The sequence below is a fragment of the Oncorhynchus keta genome, chromosome 23, assembly GCF_023373465.1.
Source record: "Oncorhynchus keta strain PuntledgeMale-10-30-2019 chromosome 23, Oket_V2, whole genome shotgun sequence".
NCBI lineage: Eukaryota > Metazoa > Chordata > Actinopteri > Salmoniformes > Salmonidae > Oncorhynchus > Oncorhynchus keta.
The window spans coordinates 14521826-14544837 of record NC_068443.1 but is presented as its reverse complement, the minus strand read 5'-3'; the positions used below and the strand labels follow the sequence as shown (position 1 = coordinate 14544837).

The 23012-nt window shown below is 45.5% G+C and overlaps 1 protein-coding gene across 2 annotated transcripts in view; it reads left to right on the top strand.

The window, feature by feature from the left end:
• Positions 1–23012, top strand: part of LOC118372431 (ephrin type-A receptor 3-like) — a 230768-nt gene that overhangs the window by 197359 nt on the left and 10397 nt on the right. For both annotated transcript variants that reach the window (XM_052476502.1, XM_052476501.1), the window contains exons 14-15: positions 16379–16440; positions 19617–19826. In XM_052476502.1, the coding sequence (XP_052332462.1) occupies positions 16379–16440; positions 19617–19826 (272 nt within the window). The remainder of the gene's footprint in view (positions 1–16378; positions 16441–19616; positions 19827–23012) is intronic.

Sequence of the window (23012 nt, the reverse complement as noted above, 5' to 3'; positions counted from 1 at the left end):
CTCCCCATGTCTACAACCCAGTCTCCCCATGTCTCCAACCCAGTCTCCCCATGTCTACAACCCAGTCTCCCCCAGTCTCCCCCATGTCTGCAACCCAGTCTCCCCATGTCTCCAACCCAGTCTCCCCATGTCTCCAACCCAGTGTCCCCATGTCTCCAACCCAGTCTCTCCATGTCTCCCCCATGTCTCCAACCCAGTCTCCCCATGTCTCCCCCATGTCTCCAAGCCAGTCTCCCCCATGTCTCCAACCCAGTCTCCCCCATGTCTCCAACCCAGTCTCCCCCCATGTCTGCAACCCAGTCTCCCCATGTCTCTACCCCAGTCTCCCCCTGTCTCTCCCATGTCTACAACCCAGTCTCCACCAGTCTCCACCATGTCTCCAACCCAGTCTCCCCATGTCTCCAACCCAGTCTCCCCATGTCTCCCACACGTCTCCAACCCAGTCTCCCCATGTCTCCAACCCAGTCTCCCCATGTCTACAACCCAGTCTCCCCATGTCTCCAACCCAGTCTCTCCATGTCTACAACCCAGTCTCCCCATGTCTCCAACCCAGTCTCCCCCATGTCTCCAACCCACTCTCCCCATGTCTCCAACCCAGTCTCTCCATGTCTCCCCCATGTCTCCAACCCAGTCTCCCCATGTCTCCCCCATGTCTCCAACCCAGTCTCCCCATGTCTCCAACCCAGTCTCCCCATGTCTCCAACCCAGTCTCCCCATGTCTTCAACCCAGTGTCCCCATGTCTCCCCCATGTCTCCAACCCAGTCTCTCCAGTCTCCCCCATGTCTCCAACCCCATCTCCCAATGTCTCCCCCATGTCTCCAACCCAGTCTCCCCATGTCTCCAACCCAGTCTCCCCATGTCTCCCCCATGTCTCTACCCCAGTCTCCCCCTGTCTCTCCCATGTATACAACCCAGTCTCCACCAGTCTCCACCATGTCTCCAACCCAGTCTCCCCATGTCTCCAACCCAGTCTCCCCATGTCTCCCCCGTCTCAACCCAGTCTCCCCATGTCTCCAACCCAGTCTCCCCATGTCTCCCCACGTCTCCCCACAACCCAGTCTCCCCATGTCTCCAACCCAGTCTCCCCATGTCTACAACCCAGTCTCCCCATGTCTCCAACCCAGTCTCCCCATGTCTCCAACCCAGTCTCCCCATGTCTCCCCCACGTCTACAACCCAGTCTCCCCATGTCTCCAACCCAGTCTCCCCATGTCTACAACCCAGTCTCCCCATGTCTACAACCCAGTCTCCCCATGTCTCCAACCCAGTCTCCCCATGTCTACAACCCAGTCTCCCCCAGTCTCCCCCATGTCTGCAACCCAGTCTCCCCATGTCTCCAACCCAGTGTCCCCATGTCTCCCCCATGTCTCCAACCCAGTCTCCCCAGTCTCCCCCATGTTTCCAACCCAGTCTCCCCTATGTCCCCACCATGTCTCCAACCCAGTCTCCCCCATGTCTCTAACCCAGTCTCCCCATGTCTCCCCATGTCTCCAACCCAGTCTCCCCATCTCTCCCCCATGTCTCCAACCCAGTCTCCCCCATGTCTCCAACCCAGTCCCCATGTCTCCAAACCAGTCTCCCCCATGTCTCAAACCCAGTCTCCCTCATGTCTCCAACCCAGTCTCCCCATGTCACCCCCATGTCTCCAACCCAGTCTCCCCCATGTCTCCAACCCAGTCTCCCTCATGTCTCCAACCCAGTCTCCCCATGTCTCCAACCGAGTCTCCCCATGTCTCCAACCCAGTCTCCCCATGTCTCCCCTATGTCTCCAACCCAGTCTCCCCATGTCTCCCCCATGTCTCCAACCCAGTCTCCTCCGGTCTCACCCATGTCTCCAACCTAGTCTCCCCACGTCTACAACCCAGTCTCCCCCATGTCTACAACCCAGTCTCCCCATGTCTCCAACCCAGTCTCCCCCATGTCTACAACCCAGTCTCCCCATGTCTCCAACCCAGTCTCCCCATGTCTACAACCCAGTCTCCCCATGTCTCCAACCCAGTCTCCCCCATGTCTCCAACCCAGTCTCCCCATGTCACCCCCATGTCTCCAACCCAGTCTCCCCATGTCTCCCCTATGTCTCCAACCCAGTCTCCCCATGTCTCCCCATGTCCCCCATGTCTCCAACCCAGTCTCCCCCGGTGTCACCCATGTCTCCAACCTAGTCTCCCCACGTCTACAACCCAGTCTCCCCCATGTCTACAACCCAGTCTCCCCATGCCTCCAACCCAGTCTCCCCCATGTCTACAACCCAGTCTCCCCATGTCTCCAAACCAGTCTCCCCATGTCTACAACCCAGTCTCCCCATGTCTACAACCCAGTCTCCCCCATGTCTACAACCCAGTCTCCCCCATGTCTGCAACCCAGTCTCCCCATTTCTCCAAACCAGTCTCCCCATGTCTCCAACCCAGTGTCCCCATGTCTCCAACCCAGTCTCCCCAGTCTCCCTCATGTCTCCAACCCAGTCTCCCAATGTCTACAACCCAGTCGCACCATGTCTACAACCCAGTCTCCCCCATGTCTAAATCCCAGTCTCCCCATTTCTCCAACCCAGTCTCACCCATGTCTCCAACCGTCTCCCCAGGTCTCCATCCCAGTCTCCCCCATGTCTCCAACCCAGTCTCCCCATGTCTCCAACCCAGTCTCCCCCATGTCTCCACCCCAGTCTCCCCCCGTCTCCCCCATGGCCTCCCATGCTCCCCCCTCCCCCGCAGGTCTCCCCAATTCTAACATTTGTAAACCATTCATGAAAAATAAAGCACTAATATATCTTGATTAGATATGTTTTTTTTAATTATAGTTTTTTGTTGTTGTTTTTGTTTTTGTTTTTTAAGCAGGTAGGCTAGTTGAGAACACCTTTATTTAACCAGGTAGGCTAGTTGAGAACACCTTTATTTAACCAGGTAGGCTAGTTGAGAACACCTTTATTTAAGCAGGTAGGCTAGTTGAGAACACCTTTATTTAACCAGGTAGGCTAGTTGAGAACACCTTTATTTAAGCAGGTAGGCTAGTTGAGAACACCTTTATTTAACCAGGTAGGCTAGTTGAGAACACCTTTATTTAACCAGGTAGGCTAGTTGAGAACACCTTTATTTAACCAGGTAGGCTAGTTGAGAACACCTTTATTTAAGCAGGTAGGCTAGTTGAGAACACCTTTATTTAACCAGGTAGGCTAGTTGAGAACACCTTTATTTAACCAGGTAGGCTAGTTGAGAACACCTTTATTTAAGCAGGTAGGCTAGTTGAGAACACCTTTATTTAACCAGGTAGGCTAGTTGAGAACACCTTTATTTAACCAGGTAGGCTAGTTGAGAACACCTTTATTTAACCAGGTAGGCTAGTTGAGAACACCTTTATTTAACCAGGTAGGCTAGTTGAGAACACCTTTATTTAACCAGGTAGGCTAGTTGAGAACACCTTTATTTAACCAGGTAGGCTAGTTGAGAACACCTTTATTTAACCAGGTAGGCTAGTTGAGAACACCTTTATTTAAGCAGGTAGGCTAGTTGAGAACACCTTTATTTAACCAGGTAGGCTAGTTGACAACACCTTTATTTAACCAGGTAGGCCAGTTGAGAACACCTTTATTTAACCAGGTAGGCTAGTTGAGAACACCTTTATTTAACCAGGTAGGCTAGTTGAGAACACCTTTATTTAAGCAGGTAGGCTATTTGAGAACACCTTTATTTAACCAGGTAGGCTAGTTGAGAACACCTTTATTTAACCAGGTAGGCTAGTTGAGAACACCTTTATTTAACCAGGTAGGCTAGTTGAGAACACCTTTATTTAACCAGGTAGGCTAGTTGAGAACACCTTTATTTAAGCAGGTAGGCTAGTTGAGAACACCTTTATTTAACCAGGTAGGCTAGTTGAGAACACCTTTATTTAAGCAGGTAGGCTAGTTGAGAACACCTTTATTTAACCAGGTAGGCTAGTTGAGAACACCTTTATTTAAGCAGGTAGGCTAGTTGAGAACACCTTTATTTAACTAGGTAGGCTAGTTGAGAACACCTTTATTTAACCAGGTAGGCTAGTTGAGAACACCTTTATTTAAGCAGGTAGGCTAGTTGAGAACACCTTTATTTAACCAGGTAGGCTAGTTGAGAACACCTTTATTTAAGCAGGTAGGCTAGTTGAGAACACCTTTATTTAACCAGGTAGGCTAGTTGAGAACACCTTTATTTAACCAGGTAGGCTAGTTGAGAACACCTTTATTTAACCAGGTAGGCTAGTTGAGAACACCTTTATTTAACCAGGTAGGCTAGTTGAGAACACCTTTATTTAAGCAGGTAGGCTAGTTGAGAACACCTTTATTTAACCAGGTAGGCTAGTTGAGAACACCTTTATTTAAGCAGGTAGGCTAGTTGAGAACACCTTTATTTAACCAGGTAGGCTAGTTGAGAACACCTTTATTTAAGCAGGTAGGCTAGTTGAGAACACCTTTATTTAACCAGGTAGGCTAGTTGAGAACACCTTTATTTAAGCAGGTAGGCTAGTTGAGAACACCTTTATTTAACTAGGTAGGCTAGTTGAGAACACCTTTATTTAACCAGGTAGGCTAGTTGAGAACACCTTTATTTAAGCAGGTAGGCTAGTTGAGAACACCTTTATTTAACCAGGTAGGCTAGTTGAGAACACCTTTATTTAAGCAGGTAGGCTATTTGAGAACACCTTTATTTAACCAGGTAGGCTAGTTGAGAACACCTTTATTTAACCAGGTAGGCTAGTTGAGAACACCTTTATTTAACCAGGTAGGCTAGTTGAGAACACCTTTATTTAACCAGGTAGGCTAGTTGAGAACACCTTTATTTAAGCAGGTAGGCTAGTTGAGAACACCTTTATTTAACCAGGTAAACTAGTTGAGAACAAAATCTAATTTACAACTGCGAGCTGGCCAAGATAAAGCAAAGCAGTCGACACATACAACAACACTGAGTTACACATGGAATAAACAAAAACAGCATGTGCAAATGAGGTAGGATAAGAGAGGTAAGGCAATAAATAGGCCATGGTGGCAAAGTAATTACAATATAGCAATTAAACACTGGAATGGTAGGATGTGCAGAAGATGAATGTGCAATTTGAGATACTGGGGTGCAAAGGAGCAAGATAAATAAATAAATACAGTATGTGGATGATGTAGATTGGATGGGCTATGTACAGATGGGCTTTGTACAGGTGCAGTGATTTGTGAGCTGCTCTGACAGCTGGTGCTTAAAGCTAGTGAGGGAGGTAAGAGTCTCCAGCTTTTTGCAGTTCATTCCAGTCATTGGCAGCAGAGAATTGGAAGAAGAGGCGGCCAAAGGAAGAATTGGCTTTGGGGGTGACCAGTGAGGTATACCTGCTGGAGCGAGTGCTACGGGTGGGTGCTGCTATGGTGACCAGTGAGCTGAGATAAGGCGGAGCTTTACCTAGTAGAGACTTGTAGATGAGCTGCAGTATTCAAATTGGTTGTTGATAATTGCTTGACAATCCTTTTCAGGTCTTGCCATGTTTTTTACCCATCTACTAGACTAATAGGTACCCTTCTTTGCAAGGCATTGGAAAACCTCCCTGTACTTTGTGGTTAAATCTGTTTGAAATTCACATCTGTGGGACCTTACAGATTATTGTATGTGTGGGCTACAGAGATGAAGTAGTCTTTAAAAAATAATGTTAAACAGTCCATGCAACTTATTATGTGACTTGTTAAGTACATTTTTACTCTAGAACTTATTTAGGATTGGCATAACAAATGTGTTGAATACTTATTGACTGAAGCCATTTCAGCTTTAATTTTTAATTAATTTGTACAAATGTTGAAAAGCATAATTCCACTTTCACATGGTGGGGAATTGTGTGAAGGCCAGTGAGAGAAAAAAACGTATTTAATCCTTTTAATGTCCATGCGGTAACACAACAAAATGTGGAAAAAGTCAAGGGGTGTGAATACTTTCTGAAAGCACTGTAGGTCACACAACAAAATAACGAGTGCATATGCATAACCCCATCATGAATATTAATAATTCACCGAGTTAATTGGATGTGTTTTTTATCTTCATGAATATTCAGTAATGTGCAAATGAAAGCTGAAAATCACTCTGCATTTCTTAATCATTTTTATTTTATATCTCTCTCTCTCTAATTAGAGATGATAATTTTGACCTTTGCTTGGCTGGGTTGAAGTGGTTTGTAGAACTATTAGCAGAATAAATCAGAATTGCTTTTCATTCCACAGGCACAGGTTGGTAATTGCTGCTCTTTTCTCTCGGAAGTAGCATTTTAATGCACTGTGAAACATAAACCAAGCACACACACAGACACACACACACACACATACACTGACACACACACACAGACACAGACACACACACACACACACACACACACACACACACACACACACACACACACACACACACACACACACACACACACACACACACACACACACACACACACACACACACACACAGACACACATACACTGACACACAGACACACACAGACACACATACACTGACACACAGACACAGACACACACAGACACAGACACACACCCACAGACATGCACACGCACACACAGACACACACACTACACACACAGACACGCACACAAACACACACACAGACACACACACACAGAGACAGACACGCACACACAGGCATGCACACACAGACACAGACACGCAAACACGCACACACAGACACACACACAGACACACACACACATCCAGACACACACACACACACACAGAGACGCACACACAGACACACAGACACACAAACACGCACACACAGACACAGACAAACACACACATCCAGACACAGACACACACACACACACATTGGGTTGGAGACACACAGACACGCAGTACTGTGTGTACTGCAAATCAGATATGCTTGCAAAAAATGTATGACATCAATAAAGATTGTGCTACAGCAAAGCATATAAATAAATCAAAAGCGTACAACCCCACAACTACATTACCACAGTTGGTTAAGAAAGTGGATAACTAAGAAAGCACAGAAGCCACTATGGCACTGGCCATTGCGGAGCATTGTTCGCTGCTAGCATGCTGCTAGTATGGCTGCAATGCTGCCTTTTCAGATTCTGTGGCAGCAACAAACTTCCAAATGTACTGTACCAAGTGCACAGAAATGATTAGAGGAGTTCTGACTCCTTATTTTCTCAAAAGGGTATCATCAGATGTGGGGGATGAAAAGTTCAGTCTCCTTTTGGATGAGTCCACTGATGTCAGAGTCTCGAAATACCTCGGTGTGGTGATTCGGTATTTCAGTGCTAAAAAAAGAACCGTTGTGTCCACATTTCTCGGGCTGGTTGAATTGGAGAGGGGGGCGATGCCAGATCAATAGTAAAGGAGGTAGTTAAGTTTCTTGAGAAGTGTAACCTTAAAAAAGAGAATCTTCAGGGTATTGGCACTGATAATGCGTCCGTGATGACTGGGATACACAAGACTTCAAAGGAAGAATGTGCGTTGCCCAATTTGGTACTCATCCGCTGTGTGTGCCATTTTTTACAATTTGCTGTCAGTGCAGCATCCAAAGAAACCATCCCTAAGAGTGTTGAGTACTTAATCAGGGAAACCACCGAGGAGTGTTGAGTACTTAATCAGGGAAACCATCCTGAGGAGTGTTGAGTACTTAATCAGGGAAACCATCCCGAGGAGTGTTGAGTACTTAATCAGGGAAACCATCCCTAGGAGTGTTGAGTACTTAATCAGGGAAACCATCCCGAGGAGTGTTGAGTACTTAATCAGGGAAACCATCCCGAGGAGTGTTGAGTACTTAATCAGGGAAACCATCCCGAGGAGTGTTGAGTACTTAATCAGGGAAACCATCCCGAGGAGTGTTGAGTACTTAATCAGGGAAACCATCCCGAGGAGTGTTGAGTACTTAATCAGGGAAACCATCCCTAGGAGTGTTGAGTACTTAATCAGGGAAACCATCCCGAGGAGTGTTGAGTACTTAATCAGGGAAACCATCCCGAGGAGTGTTGAGTACTTAATCAGGGAAACCATCCCGAGGAGTGTTGAGTACTTAATCAGGGAAACCATCCCTAAGAGTGTTGAGTACTTAATCAGGGAAACCATCCCTAAGAGTGTTGAGTACTTAATCAGGGAAACCATCCCTAGGAGTGTTGAGTACTTAATCAGGGAAACCATCCCGAGGAGTGTTGAGTACTTAATCAGGGAAACCATCCCGAGGAGTGTTGAGTACTTAATCAGGGAAACCATCCCTAGGAGTGTTGAGTACTTAATCAGGGAAACCATCCCGAGGAGTGTTGAGTACATAATCAGGGAAACCATCCCGAGGAGTGTTGAGTACTTAATCAGGGAAACCATCCCGAGGAGTGTTGAGTACTTAATCAGGGAAACCATCCCGAGGAGTGTTGAGTACTTAATCAGGGAAACCATCCCTAGGAGTGTTGAGTACTTAATCAGGGAAACCTACAACTGGTTTTACATTTCCCCAAAACGTCACGAGGCGTACAAAGCAGCGTGTGCCACCATTAATTGTGGCCAGAAACCCCTGCAGATCACCAAAGTGTGTGCCACACTGCGGTAACTCATATATTGAGCCAGTGGGAAGAACTCAAACTCCACTTTGAGTTGACCAAGGCCAGTGAGCATTGCTATACATGGCGGATGTGCTCCACGCCATGTATATGGACAAGACCAACTATGTCTACCTGACAAGTCATTTGATGGAGAGCAAATAGATCCTGTCAAGCTTTTGGACAATCTGGTACACCTCTTAACATCAATCTGCAGCAGAGTAGTCAACCCTATGGAAATCATCGATGTCCTGAAGGATGCCATGGATGGACATCTCAGTCCATCTCAGTCCATTACCATACCTTGGGTACCTTTTCGAGAGCACGGTGTACCAACTCAGTCTTGCGCCAGAAGAAGAAAAGGTCATTCGGAGACAGTGCATCTACTACATTGTTGCTTTAAGCTGTCTGGGAGCTGCAAGCAAGGCTCCCAGACAACCTAGAAGCCTTGCGAAACATGGCCTTGTTCAGCGTTAAGGAAACACTAAAGCACAATAAAGGCACCACTGACATTATTAAAGTAGCTGAGCTACTGGTATACCAGCCCCAAACAATTGATAAAATTGTTTCCCAATGGAGAATCATCCATCTGTTTAGGTGCGACTGAACTGAAAATACAGTCAAGTTTTGGAGTGAAGTGAATAAATACATGGACTCTTCCGGGTCAAATCCATTTGAAGAACTGCGTGAAGCTGCACTCGCTTTGCCACACTCAAATGCGGAGGTTGAACAGCTGTTCAGCCAAATGAGTGTTGTCAAGTCAAAGTTAAGAAATAGAATGTCACTGCACACTCTCAACTCCATACTCCTGGTGCGGTATGGACTGAAGCTGGCTGATGATACCTGTTACCAGCATAAACTACCAAGTGAAGTTCTGCAGCAGTTTGGCACATACAGCTTTAAGGCCCCTCCATCCTCTTGTGCTGGTTCCAAATCCTTGACCATTCAGTGAGACATTGAAGATGATGAGGATTTCCTTGCCAATCTATGATTCATCATATTTACAGTACGTATGCAAGGAGTGGACTTTCTGGAACTGGCGGAGACACACAGCTGATGGTGACAGTGTGTACTGCAGTGTGAGTGAGAACAGTGGCAATATCTGGAGGAAAGCATTGAGCAGCTAGCCAGCCAAACAGCACAACAACCTGGAGAGAGCTGGAGAGAGATGGCTAGCGCACACATCATTATTTGGGTTAAGTTGCTTGTTCGATAAGAGAGCATATATACCTTGATATTAGCATGTAGCTATGATTGTTGATCAGTTAGGTAGCGTGTTAATTAACTACCAATACACTGCTTAAAACTATAATTTTTCAGAATAGGTTTACTAGTTAAAAAGAAAATACATGAAATGTAATTCAATAATTCAATGTGTTGTGTTTAAAAATAAAAATATTTGATCAAATAAAATGTGTTGTGTTTATATTACTTTTACAAATAAAAATATGTGATAATAAAAAAAACAAATCTAAACTAACAAATGTCAAATCATATTTTTTGCCGAGATGGCCAGTAAATTTTAGTTAAGTTATTGTCTATTCTACGTAATGACGCAGTTTTAAGTTATTACGTAACGACGTCATCACGCAATGACATCACAACATCATTTAGCAACTTTTAGCAACAACTCGACATGCCTCTAGCAACTTCCCCTGAAAATGTGTTGGCAACACTGCCTGTACGTAAATGTGTGTGTGTTTTCTCATTATACCCCCTTAAAACCCCAAGAACCTTCCATCCCGTTTCCTGGTATTTCAATGAGATCCTTCCATCCCACTTTCCTGGTATTCTAATGAGAGCCTTCCATCCCACTTTCCTGGTATTCTAATGAGAGCCTTCCATCCCACTTTCCTGGTATTTAATGAGATCCTTCCATCCCACTTTCCTGGTATTCTAATGAGATACTTCCATCCCAATGTCCTGGTATTCTAATGAGATCCTTCCATCCCATTTTCATGGTATTCTAATAAGAGTATTCCATCCCATTTTCATGGTATTCTAATAAGAGTATTCCATCCCATTTTCATGGTATTCTAATAAGAGTATTCCATCCCATTTTCATGGTATTCTAATAAGAGTATTCCATCCCGCTGTCCTTGTATTCCAGTAAGAGTATTCCATCCCACTGTTGTGGTATTCTAATGAGAGCCTTCCATCTCGCTATCCTGGTATTCTAATGAGAGTATTCTATCCTGCTGTCCTGGTAATCTAATGAGAGCCTTCTATCCTGCTGTCCTGGTATTCTAAGGAGAGTATTCTATCCTGCTGTCCTGGTATTCTAATGAGAGTATTCTATCCTGCTGTCCTGGTAATCTAATGAGAGCCTTCTATCCTGCTGTCCTGGTATTCTAAGGAGAGTATTCTATCCTGCTGTCCTGGTATTCTAATGAGAGTATTCTATCCTGCTGTCCTGGTAATCTAATGAGAGCCTTCTATCCTGCTGTCCTGGTATTCTAATGAGAGCCTTCTGTCCTTGTATTCTAATGAGAGCCTTCTATCCTGCTGTCCTGGTATTCTAATGAGAGCCTTCTGTCCTGGTATTCTAATGAGAACCTTCTGTCCTGGTATTCTAATGAGAGCCTTCTGTCCTGGTATTCTAATGAGAGCCTTCTATCCTGGTATTCTAATGAGAGCCTTCTATCCTGCTGTCCTGGTATTCTAATGAGAGCCTTCTATCCTGCTGTCCTGGTATTGTAATGAGAGCCTTCTGTCCTGGTATTCTAATGAGAGCCTTCTGTCCTGGTATTCTAATGAGAGCCTTCTGTCCTGGTATTCTAATGAGAACCTTCTGTCCTGGTATTCTAATGAGAGCCTTCTGTCCTGGTATTCTAATGAGAGCCTTCTGTCCTGGTATTCTAATGAGAGCCTTCTATCCTGGTATTCTAATGAGAGCCTTCTATTCTGATATCCTGGTATTCTAATGAGAGCCTTCTATCCTGGTATTCTAATGAGAGCCTTCTATTCTGATATCCTGGTATTCTAATGAGAGCCTTCTGTCCTGGTATTCTAATGAGAGCCTTCTATCCTGCTGCCCTGGTATTCTAATGAGAGCCTTCTATCCTGCTGTCCTGGTATTCTAATGAGAGCCTTCCATCTCGCTGTCCTGGTATTCTAATGAGAGCCTTCTATCCTGCTGTCCTGGTATTCTAATGAGAGCCTTCTATCCTGCTGTCCTGGTATTCTAATGAGAGCCTTCTGTCCTGGTATTCTAATGAGAGGCTTATATCCTGGTATTCTAATGAGAGCCTTCTATCCTGATATCCTGCTATTCTAATGAGAGGCTTATATCCTAGTGTTCTAATGAGAGCCTTCTATCCTGGTATTCAAATTAGAGCCTTCTATCCTGATATCCTGGTATTCTAATGAGAGGCTTATATCCTAGTGTTCTAATGAGAGCCTTCTATTCTGGTATTCTAATGAGAGCCTTCCAGCCTGATATCCTGGTATTCTAATGAGAGGCTTATATCCTAGTGTTCTAATGAGAGCCTTCTATCCTGGTATTCTAATGAGAGCCTTCCAGCCTGATATCCTGGTATTCTAATGAGAGGCTTATATCCTAGTGTTCTAATGAGAGCCTTCTATCCTGATATCCTGGTATTCTAATGAGAGCCCACATGTCTTTCTGTGATTGCTGCCATTGTTATGCAAATGAGATCGCCACACAAAGAGAACGAGAGAGGAAATTGACCTTTTCTCCGCGAATTGGAAAAGTGCTGCATGCGCTCTCCCTATCTCTCTCCATCTGTCCTTTTATCTATTTATCCTTTCTTTATAAGCCTCACATAATCGCTGCGGCAATCGGCTCATCTGGAAATCCTACAATTAGGTACACCTCGTCATCTCATCTGCCGGCTATCTATCTAATACGTTCTCTCTCAGCACCTGGTTAAGTAAGGCCTGCTCTATTCTCTCCCCTAATCTGTTATCCTGTATTTGGGTAAAGTAGTTATGCATTTGGAGGCTCTCCTTTGTGTGGAGAATAATGTTAGTTTAAACACTCTTTGTGTGGTGAATTTATTGGAGATTTGATGTGTTTCTGTCTCTCACTTTATCCTCCTCCAGCCGTACGAAGAGATCCATATGCTCTCACACATAGTATTAATATTTTAGTTAAAACCCCTCTATCTGAATCAATATGCAGTTAACATTCTCCAGTTAACATTCCATGTTGTTTCTCTCGCTAGAACACTTCCACAGTGGACAGATCAGCCCTGTGGTGTACGAGGTTGACTGAGGCGATAGGAGGCCTGTTCTCTCATTAAAAGCATGTGTTAATGAAGTGCTGTTAAAAACACAAACTCCTGGATCCATTTTACACTCTGCTGCTCTCACACCAGGCAGAAGATCAATAGGCAATCTGCAATTCTGCAAATAAACTGGGCTGGACACTGAGCATCACACACACAGATACGGGGTGGCAGCGTAGCCTAGTGGTTAGAGCGTTGGACTAGTAACCGGAAGGTTGCAAGTTCAAACCCCCGAGCTCACAAGGTACAAATCTGTCGTTCTGCCCCTGAACAGGCAGTTAACCCACTGTTCCCAGGCAGTCATTGAAAATAAGAATATGTTCTTAACTGACTTGCCTGGTTAAATAAAGGTTAAAAAAAAAAAATTAAAGTTTAAAGACACATATTTACCGCACATGCAAATAGAGAACACCTCTCTTTCCCAGTCACACCACACAAATAAACACAGCATTTTCTTCATTTAGCATGCTTATCCACTTATCCATGCTCAAGTGCACAGCAGCAGATTTTTCACCAGTGTTCTCGGGGACTTGAACCAGTGACCTTTTGGTTACCCGCCCAACACTCTTAACTGCTAGGCTACTTGCTTTACCAGTGCTGCAGTGTTATCCCATCACTGCTGAGTGCCTTCATATAGTCCTGATCGTCAGAGCTCTTTGTTTCTGTCAGGTGCTTGTTTACTGGCTCTGTTACAAAAGCTACAGCTGTATTACCGCTCTGAGTTAGAAACTGGACATACACATTGACCCCAGAAGCAATCAGACAACCTTGGCTCTTCAGAAGATATTAAAGTTGAAAGCCTTGAAAACAGCTAATTTATGCGACACAACTTATCTTCGACCGAGTGGTATTCCTTCATTCTGTGGGTTTGAAGTGTCTCTATCTTTACGCATCTTAATGAATGTCTCTTTATTTTGGCTGAAGGGAATGTGTTTCTGTAGGGTCTTAAGAACAGGGCTTCATTTAACACAGCAGAGAGGGGATACTCCAGAGGGTTGATACTCCAACGGAGAGAGGTCAAATGTGGCACCCTGACCGTGTGTGTTTGGAGGAGGGCTTTATGTGCATGTCTGGCATGTGATTCAGTCTCAAGACGTGGTCAATGGGGTCTATTGTAGGGGATCAGAGTGACAGAGGGAGGGAGAGATAAACAGACAGAGGGGAGTGTGTGTGTGTGGTTTGGTGTTAACTCCCTGGGATCTTGTCATGCTAATTCTCCATGGCAGGAGTCCAGATGAAGACTTCAGAAAGCAGAGGAATTATAGACCAATAGGATAATGAATGAAGGACTGGACTCGTCAACTGAACGGTGAAGTTTTCTCAAGGGTTTCACAGCGGTCAGAGCTGGGAACCACAATGAAACACTCATCCCATTATATTTGTAGTTAGGGCTCTTTGCTTTTGCACACACACCTTTATTCAAGAACATTATTTCTTGTATTTTCCTCAAACCTTGAGCTCCCCAGTTGTATCACATCTGTCTGTCTGTCTGTCTGTCTGTCTGTCTGTCTGTCTGTCTGTCTGTCTGTCTGTCTGTCTGTCTGTCTGTCTGTCTGTCTGTCTGTCTGTCTGTCTGTCTGTCTGTCTGTCTGTCTGTCTGTCTGCCTGCCTGCCTGCCTGCCTGCCTGCCTGCCTGCCTGCCTGCCTGCCTGCCTGCCTGCCGGCCGCTCGTCTGTCAATCTCACACATACACACACGTGTCTGTCTATCTGTTAGGTAAGGGGGACGGGCTGTTAGCTGTCAGACCTCTATTTTGGTACGGATCAATCCCACAGCGCCTTTCATCTGTCCCTTTCGATAGAGCAGTCACATGACACACTTCTCTGCAGGACAGCCTCAAAATCAGATGCTCGCCCTGCAGTCGATACACACACACCCTCTGGCCTAGTCTCTGGTGGCAGTGTCCCGTTTGACAGCCACATTAGTCTAAGGGATCAAAGTGAAAGGGAATTGGATTTTCCTCTGCTGGGGGTGAGGATAGGCATTTATCAGTGTGTGTGTTCTTTGTGTGCCATTTATCTCAGGGAGATAGTGATTTCATTTACGGTGAAGCATCACCGTCTTTACCCAGTATAGAGCTGTAGGGCTCCCAGTGATGTTACTGACCTCCCCTGACAACCCATCTCCCCCTCCCTCCACCCCCTCTTCCTCCTCCCCTCTCCCTCCTTCCTTCTCCCTCCTCTCGCCCTCCTCTCCTCTCCTTCCCCTTCCTCCCCCTCTCCTTCCCCCTGTCTTCCTCTTCTCCCTCCTCCCCCCTCTCCATCTTCACCTACCTCTCACTTATTTTATTCTGTATTTCTCTCCCCTGCCCTTCTCCCCTGACAACCATATTCTCTGCCATACCCTCTCCACTCTCACCCCAATCTCACCCTTCTCCCTCCTCTTTCAATCTTCACCTGTCTTTCCTCACTTCTCTTACCCTGTCTCACACCTCCCCCACATCTCCTCCTCTTTCTTCCCCATCTCTCACCTTCCTTGTTCAACCCACTTCCTCCTCCCGTCCTTTCCTCTCTCTCTCTCTCTCTCCTCCCATCTCCCTCCGTCTCCTCTCTCCTCCTTTCCACCCTCTCCTTCCATCTCCCTCCCTCTCCTACCTTCTTATCTCTGCCCGGTTCTTCCCAGCATCTCTGATTGGAGAAATGTGGCCTATTCATCACCATTGACACAGTAGTATGGTAGTATTGGCTGTGTTTACAAACTGTACCAGTTTGTTTGTGTGTGTGTGTGTGTGTGTGTGTGTGTGTGTGTGTGTGTGTGTGTGTGTGTGTGTGTGTGTGTGTGTGTGTGTGTGTGTGTGTGTGTGTGTGTGTGTGTGTGTGTGTGTGTGTACACTCCCTTCTCTGGCTGTAGGAGATGTCGTCTGTGGGGGGCCATGTAAGGAAACAGGGACTACTGTGCGGGCCTGTGCGGGCACTTTGTTAATCATTTGTAAGCCACCAGGTGCCGGGCGGGGAATTAGACCTGTCAATCAATCACACTGTTTACCCCCTTCCCTCAACACACACAGGTGTTCAATACCCCCACCCGAGCCCAAAAGGCTGATCAGCATTCATGAGATCTCAAGAGACAGCCCTCTGCACACAGACACACACACACACACACACACACACACACACACACACACACACACACACACACACACACACACACACACACACACACACACACACACACACACACACACACACACCCTTGTGGATTGGCCCACTGTAATTATCTTCTGGTGTTTATGGAAGGCCCTGATTAGAAGCTGTCACTGTGAATGATGATGACATGCCATGCTGTACCCCAGAGAGAGAGAGAGGGAGAGAGAGGGAGGGGAGACAGGTGGGAGAGAGGGAGAAAGACTAAATGAGATTGGTCTCCACTGTGACTATTTACTTTTCCTGTCTTTCCTCTCTTCCCATCTATGTGGAATGTTGTTTTGTTCTGTGTTGTTCTGTATTTTTCTGTGTCCTCAGATAAGCCAGTATATATGTATTGTGTTCTGTGTTGTTCTGTGTCCTCAGATAAGCCAGTATATATGTATTGTGTCCTGTGCATTAATGTAATGTGTTGTTCTTTCTCTTCTCAGGTAAGCCAGTGATGATCATCACAGAATTTATGGAGAATGGATCCCTCGATACCTTTCTCAAGGTTAGTTGGGGTTTTAGACTGGGTTTCTGAAAAAGCATTTTGACTTCTGCTGATCTAAAAAGTGCTTTATAAATACATTTTATTGATTTTATTGAGTTTGTTCCACACTCACTCACTCACTCACTCACTCACTCACTCACTCACTCACTCACTCACTCTCTCACTTAGTCATTCTGCCTGTATATTAAGACAGTCTGAAGCTTGTGCTGCTCCATAGTGTTTGAAGATCTCTCCTGATTGAAACAGGGATGGAAAGTAATAGAAAGTTATTCTAGAGAAACTACTAGTTCCTCATTCAGTTCAGAGTCTTTTCAGTTCTGACAGAACACCACTCAACCCCACTGGCCTCACTCCTACTGAATGATTTCACAATAACATCTGTGGAGGACAGATTCACTCACAAACCCACACACACTGCATCAATAATGTTTAGAGTTGCCCTTGGTATATATAGCTGAACCAGCAGATAACCCTGAGTGTTATGTCCACCTCCCCGCTCCTATATCCATCCACTAGACCATAATCCTGTTATAGCTAGCTTACGTTATCTCACAGCAATATCCACCCACGTCATCTCCTGTTCTACCACAAACACACAATACACACATGCACACACATACACACACAAAGGCGTGCATACACACAAGCACGCACACAGACACACACATACACACCAGTTCTCTCTCATTCTCAGAGTAATATCCATCTACACTACCGGTCAAAAGTTTTAGAACACCTACTCATTCAAGGGTTTTTCTTTATTTTTACTACTTTCTCCATTGTAGAATAATAGTGAAGACATCACAACTATGAAATAACACATATGGAATCATGTAGTAACCAGAAAAGTGGAAAACAAATCAAAATATATTTTATATTTAAGATTCTTCAAATAGCCGCTCTTTGACTTGATGACAGCTTTGCACACCAGTGGCATTCTCTCAACCAGCTTCATGAGGTAGTCACCTGGAATTCATGTCAATGAACAGGTGTGCCTTCTTAAAGGTATATTTGTGGAATTTCATTCCTTGTTTATGCGTTTGAGCCAATCATTTGTGTTGTGACAAGGTGGGGGGGTATACATAACATAGCCCTATTTGGTAAAACACCAAGTCCATATTATGGCAAGAACAGCTCAAATAAGCAAAGAGAAACGACAGTCCATCAATACTTTAAGACATGAAGGTCAGTCAATACGGAAACTTTCAGGAACTTTGAACGTTTCTTCAAGCTCAGTCGCAAAAACCATCAAGCTCTATGATTAAACTGGCTCTCATGAGGACCACCCACAGGAAAGGAAGACCCAGAGTTACCTCTGCTGCACAGGATAAGTTCATGAGAGGTACCAGCCTCAGAAATTGCAGCCCAAATAAATGCTTCAGAGTTCAAGTAACAGACACATCTCAACATCAACTGTTCAGAGGAGACCGTGTGAATCAGGCCTTCATGGTCCAATTGCTGCAAAGAAATCAGTACTAAAAGAACACCAATAAGAAGAAGAGACTTGTATGGGCCAAGAAACATGAGCAATGGACATTAGACAGGTCGAAATTTGTCAGTCTGAAGTCTGAAGTCCAAAGTGGAGATTTTTGGTTCCAACCGCCGTGTCTTACACACCTCCAGGCAGTGTAAGGGCTATTTTACCAAGAAGAAGAGTGATGGAGTGCTGTATCAGATGACATGACTTCCACAATCACCTGACCTCAACCAAATTGAGATGGTTTGTGATGAGTCGGACCGCAGTGTGAAGGAAAAGCAGCCAACATGTGGCAAACCCTTCAAGCTGGTTGAGAGAATTCCAAGAGTGTGCAAAGGGTGGCTACTTTGAAGAATCTCAAATATAACATATCTTTTGATTTGTTTAACACTTTTCTGGTTACTACATGATTCCATGTGTTATTTCATAGTTTTCATGTCTTCATTGTTATTCTACAATGTAGAAGATAGTGAAAATAATGAAAAACCCTTTGATAGGTAGGTGTTGTAAAACAATGGACTGGTACTGTATCTCCTCTACCGGTGTTTCAGCAGCTGTGGAGCAAGTTAATTAGGTCTTGTTTTGTGAAATGCTGATTGATTGCTCTGTCTCTCTAACCCACAGACTTCCTCCTTTAACAATCTCCTTATAGCACTTCCAGTAAGGGATTTGAGAGAGAAGGGGGGAGTGGGGGTTGGAGAGTGGAAGGGAGGGAGACAGAGGGAGGAGAAAGAAATGGAGTGAGAGACAATAAGAAAGAGAGAGGGAGAGAGGGGTTAAATAGAATGAAAGAGAGAGAGGGAGAGGGGTGAAAGTGAAATAGATTGAAAGAGAGAGAGAGAGATGCATTGTTTTTGTGACCAGTGCTTCTTCATTGATCTGGGGTCTAATGAAACCCGTGTAACTCAGTGTTTAGCCTATTACCCATAAAACTGATCTCAGAATTATATTGGCTTTTTATGAGCGTCATTATGCTCACTACCCAGATCAAACATCGCCAACGCATGTGTGTGTGTGTGTGTGTGTGTGTGTGTGTGTGTGTGTGTGTGTGTGTGTGTGTGTGTGTGTGTGTGTGTGTGTGTGTGTGTGTGCGTGTGCGTGTGCGTGTGTGTGTGTGTGTGTGAGTGTGTGTGTTTGAGAGAGCAGTCTTCTTTCTCTTCCCTGTCAGTTTTCATCATCATTTAGCCAGATTATCATGGAGGGGAATGGGCTCCACTTAAAGAGAACTGTATCTGTATTGCGGTAATGAGAGTGGTAACAGTGGTGATCTGTTCTCAGTGATACAGCCTGCTGTATATTAGCAGAGGAACTGTGGAGAAGGATTTATGAGATAGAGTCAGGCTGGGGGTGTTATTCACAGAGCAGGACTGCTGTGGTGGTAACACAATGTGCATATGTGTGTTCAATGAAATTCAAGACAATTCAATAAACGTTATTGTTCCCCAAGGGTAAATTGTTGCTGGGCTGATGGTGACAACACCGACAGAACATACAACAGCGAACATCTCTCTCTCTCTCTCTCTCTCTCTCTCTCTCTCTCTCTCTCTCTCTCTCTCTCTCTCTCTCTCTCTCTCTCTCTCTCTCTCTCTCTCTCTCTCTCTCTCTCTCTCTCTCTCTCTCTCTCTCTCTCTCTCTCTATCTCTCCATTTCTCCCCCACCCCTCTTTCTCTCTGTCTCTCCCTCTTCCTCTTTCCAATAGAAACAAGACGGTCAGTTCACAGTGATCCAGCTGGTGGGCATGCTGCGGGGCATTGCGTCGGGCATGAAGTACCTGTCTGACATGAGCTACGTTCACCGAGACCTGGCCGCACGCAACATCTTGGTCAACAGCAACCTGGTGTGTAAGGTGTCTGACTTCGGCCTGTCACGAGTACTGGAGGACGACCCTGAGGCAGCATACACCACACAGGTAAGACAGACACACACCATTATACCACACAGGTAAGACAGACACACACCATTATACCACACGGGTAAGACAGACACACACCATTACACCACACGGGTAAGACAGACACACACCCTTATACCACACGGCTAAGACAGACACACACCATTATACCACACGGGTAAGACAAACACACACCATCATACCACACGGGTAAGACAGACACACACCCTTATACCACACGGGTAAGACAGGCACACACCATTATACCACACGGGTAAGACAGACACACACCCTTATACTACACGGGTAAGACAGACACACACCATTATACCACACGGGTAAGACAGACACACACCATTATACCACACGGGTAAGACAAACACACACCATTATACCACACGGGTAAGACAGGCACACACCCTTATACCACACGGGTAAGACAGGCACACACCATTATACCACACGGGTAAGACAGACACACACCCTTATACTACACGGGTAAGACAGACACACACCCTTATACTACACGGGTAAGACAGACACACACCATTATACCACACGGGTAAGACAGACACACACCATTATACCACACGGGTAAGACAGGCACACACCATTATACCACACGGGTAAGACAGACACACACCATTATACTACACGGGTAAGACAGACACACACCCTTATACCACACGGGTAAGACAGACACACACCATTATACCACACGGGTAAGACAAACACACACCATTATACCACACGGGTAAGACAGACACACACCATTATACCACACGGGTAAGACAGACACACACCATTATACCACACGGGTAAGACAGACACACACCCTTATACCACACGGGTAAGACAGACACACACCATTATACCACACGGGTAAGACAGACACACACCATTATACCACACGGGTAAGACAGACACACACCCTTATACCACACGGGTAAGACAGACACACACCCTTATACCACACGGGTAAGACAGACACACACCATTATACCACACGGGTAAGACAAACACACACCATTATACCACACGGGTAAGACAGACACACACCATTATACCACACGGGTAAGACAGACACACACCCTTATACTACACGGGTAAGACAGACACACACCATTATACCACACGGGTAAGACAGACACACACCCTTATACTACACGGGTAAGACAGACACACACCATTATACCACACGGGTAAGACAGACACACACCCTTATACTACACGGGTAAGACAGACACACACCCTTATACCACACGGGTAAGAGAACCAGAGAATGTGTTATGCGAAGGATTATTACATTTAAATCCTTGTTTTTGAAAGGCTCATACATGATGGTGCAATTGGAATTTGCTTAGACAGTAAATATTTGTATTAAAGTTGTAGCCTTCTGTATGTTAGTGAGGAAGATAAGGAGAGAGCTCGTTAGTCCATATCAGTGCCCCTGTCCACCCATACTGTGGTATGTTGGTATTTCCTCTCTTACCTCTCTCATCCACCTCAACCCTCATCCCCCTTTTATAACTTCCTAGCCTTTCTCCTTCTCACATCTCTCTCTCATTTCCTCACTCCCTAGCCTTTCTCCTTCTCACCTCTCGCTCCTTTCCTCACTCCCTAGCCTTTCTCCTTCTCACCTCTTGCTCCTTTCCTCACTCCCTAGTCTTTCGCCTTCTCACCTCTCTCTCCTTTCCTCACTCCCTATCCTTTCTCCTTCTCACCTCTCGCTCCTTTCCTCACTCCCTAGCCTTTCTCCTTCTCACCTCTCGCTCCTTTCCTCACTCCCTAGCCTTTCTCCTTCTTACCTCTCTCTCCTTTCCTCACTCCCTAACCTTTCTCCTTCTCACCTCTCGCTCCTTTCCTCACTCCCTAGCCTTTCTCGTTCTCAACTCTCTTTCCTTTCCTCTTTTCCCCTTACCCCTTACCTCCAAATTTCCCCTTTATTCCCTTCTTTTTTTGTGAGAGAAAGAGAGAGGGGGGTAGAATGACAAATCACGCGTGAAACAGCCTGTCAGTCCCTGTTAGTCTAAATTGAGATGAGACGGATCCGTTTCGCCAAAATGAAAGCTTTTTGCTGCAGCTACCTAGCTTGCTGATATTTATCAGACAAGTCAAAGTGAGGCCTATTTCTGGTCCATGTATTTCATGATACTTGTTTGCTAAAACACCTTGCTACAAGTGGCAACTTTGTTTCAAAGTTTCATCACTTCATTGTAAAGAGACACCGTTACTGTGAAAACAGTCAAATCAAATCAAATTTGTCACATGCTCCGAATAGAACACCTTACAGTGAAATGCTTACTTACAAGGCCTTAACCAACAATGCAGGTTTAAAATAATAATAATAATAATAAAAGAGTAGCAGTAAAATAACAGCAGCGAGGCTATATACAGGAGGTACCGGTACAGAGTCAATGTGGAGGCTATATACAGGAGGTACCGGTACAGAGTCAATGTGGAGGCTATATACAGGAGGTACCGGTACAGAGTCAATGTGGAGGCTATATACAGGAGGTACCGGTACAGAGTCAATGTGGAGGCTATATACAGGAGGTACCGGTACAGAGTCAATGTGGAGGCTATATACAGGAGGTACCGGTACAGAGTCAATGTGGAGGCTATATACAGGAGGTACCGGTACAGAGTCAATGTGGAGGCTATATACAGGAGGTACCGGTACAGAGTCAATGTGGAGGCTATATACAGGAGGTACCGGTACAGAGTCAATGTGGAGGCTATATACAGGAGGTACCGGTACAGAGTCAATGTGGAGGCTATATACAGGTGGTACCGCTACAGAGTCAATGTGGGAGAGGTTGTTGAGGGAGAGGTTGTTGTCCTGGCACCACACAGTCAGGTCTCTGACCTCCTCCCTATAGGCTGTCTCATTGTTGTCCGTGATCAGGCCTACCACTGTTGTGTCGTCTGCAAACTTAATAATGGTGTTGGAGTCGTGCCTGGCCATGCAGTAATGAGTGAACAGGGATTACAGGAGGGACTGAGCACGGACCCCTGAGGCACCCCCGTGTTGAGGATCAGCGTGGCAGATGTGTTGTTACCTACCCTTACCACCTGGGGGCGGGCCATCAAGAAGTCCAGGATCCAGTTGCAGAGGGAGGTGTATAGTCCCAGGGTCCTTAATCTCAACTGCTCATCTCGTCTTCAAAAAGAAAGGAAGACCATTGATTAAAATGCCTTTAT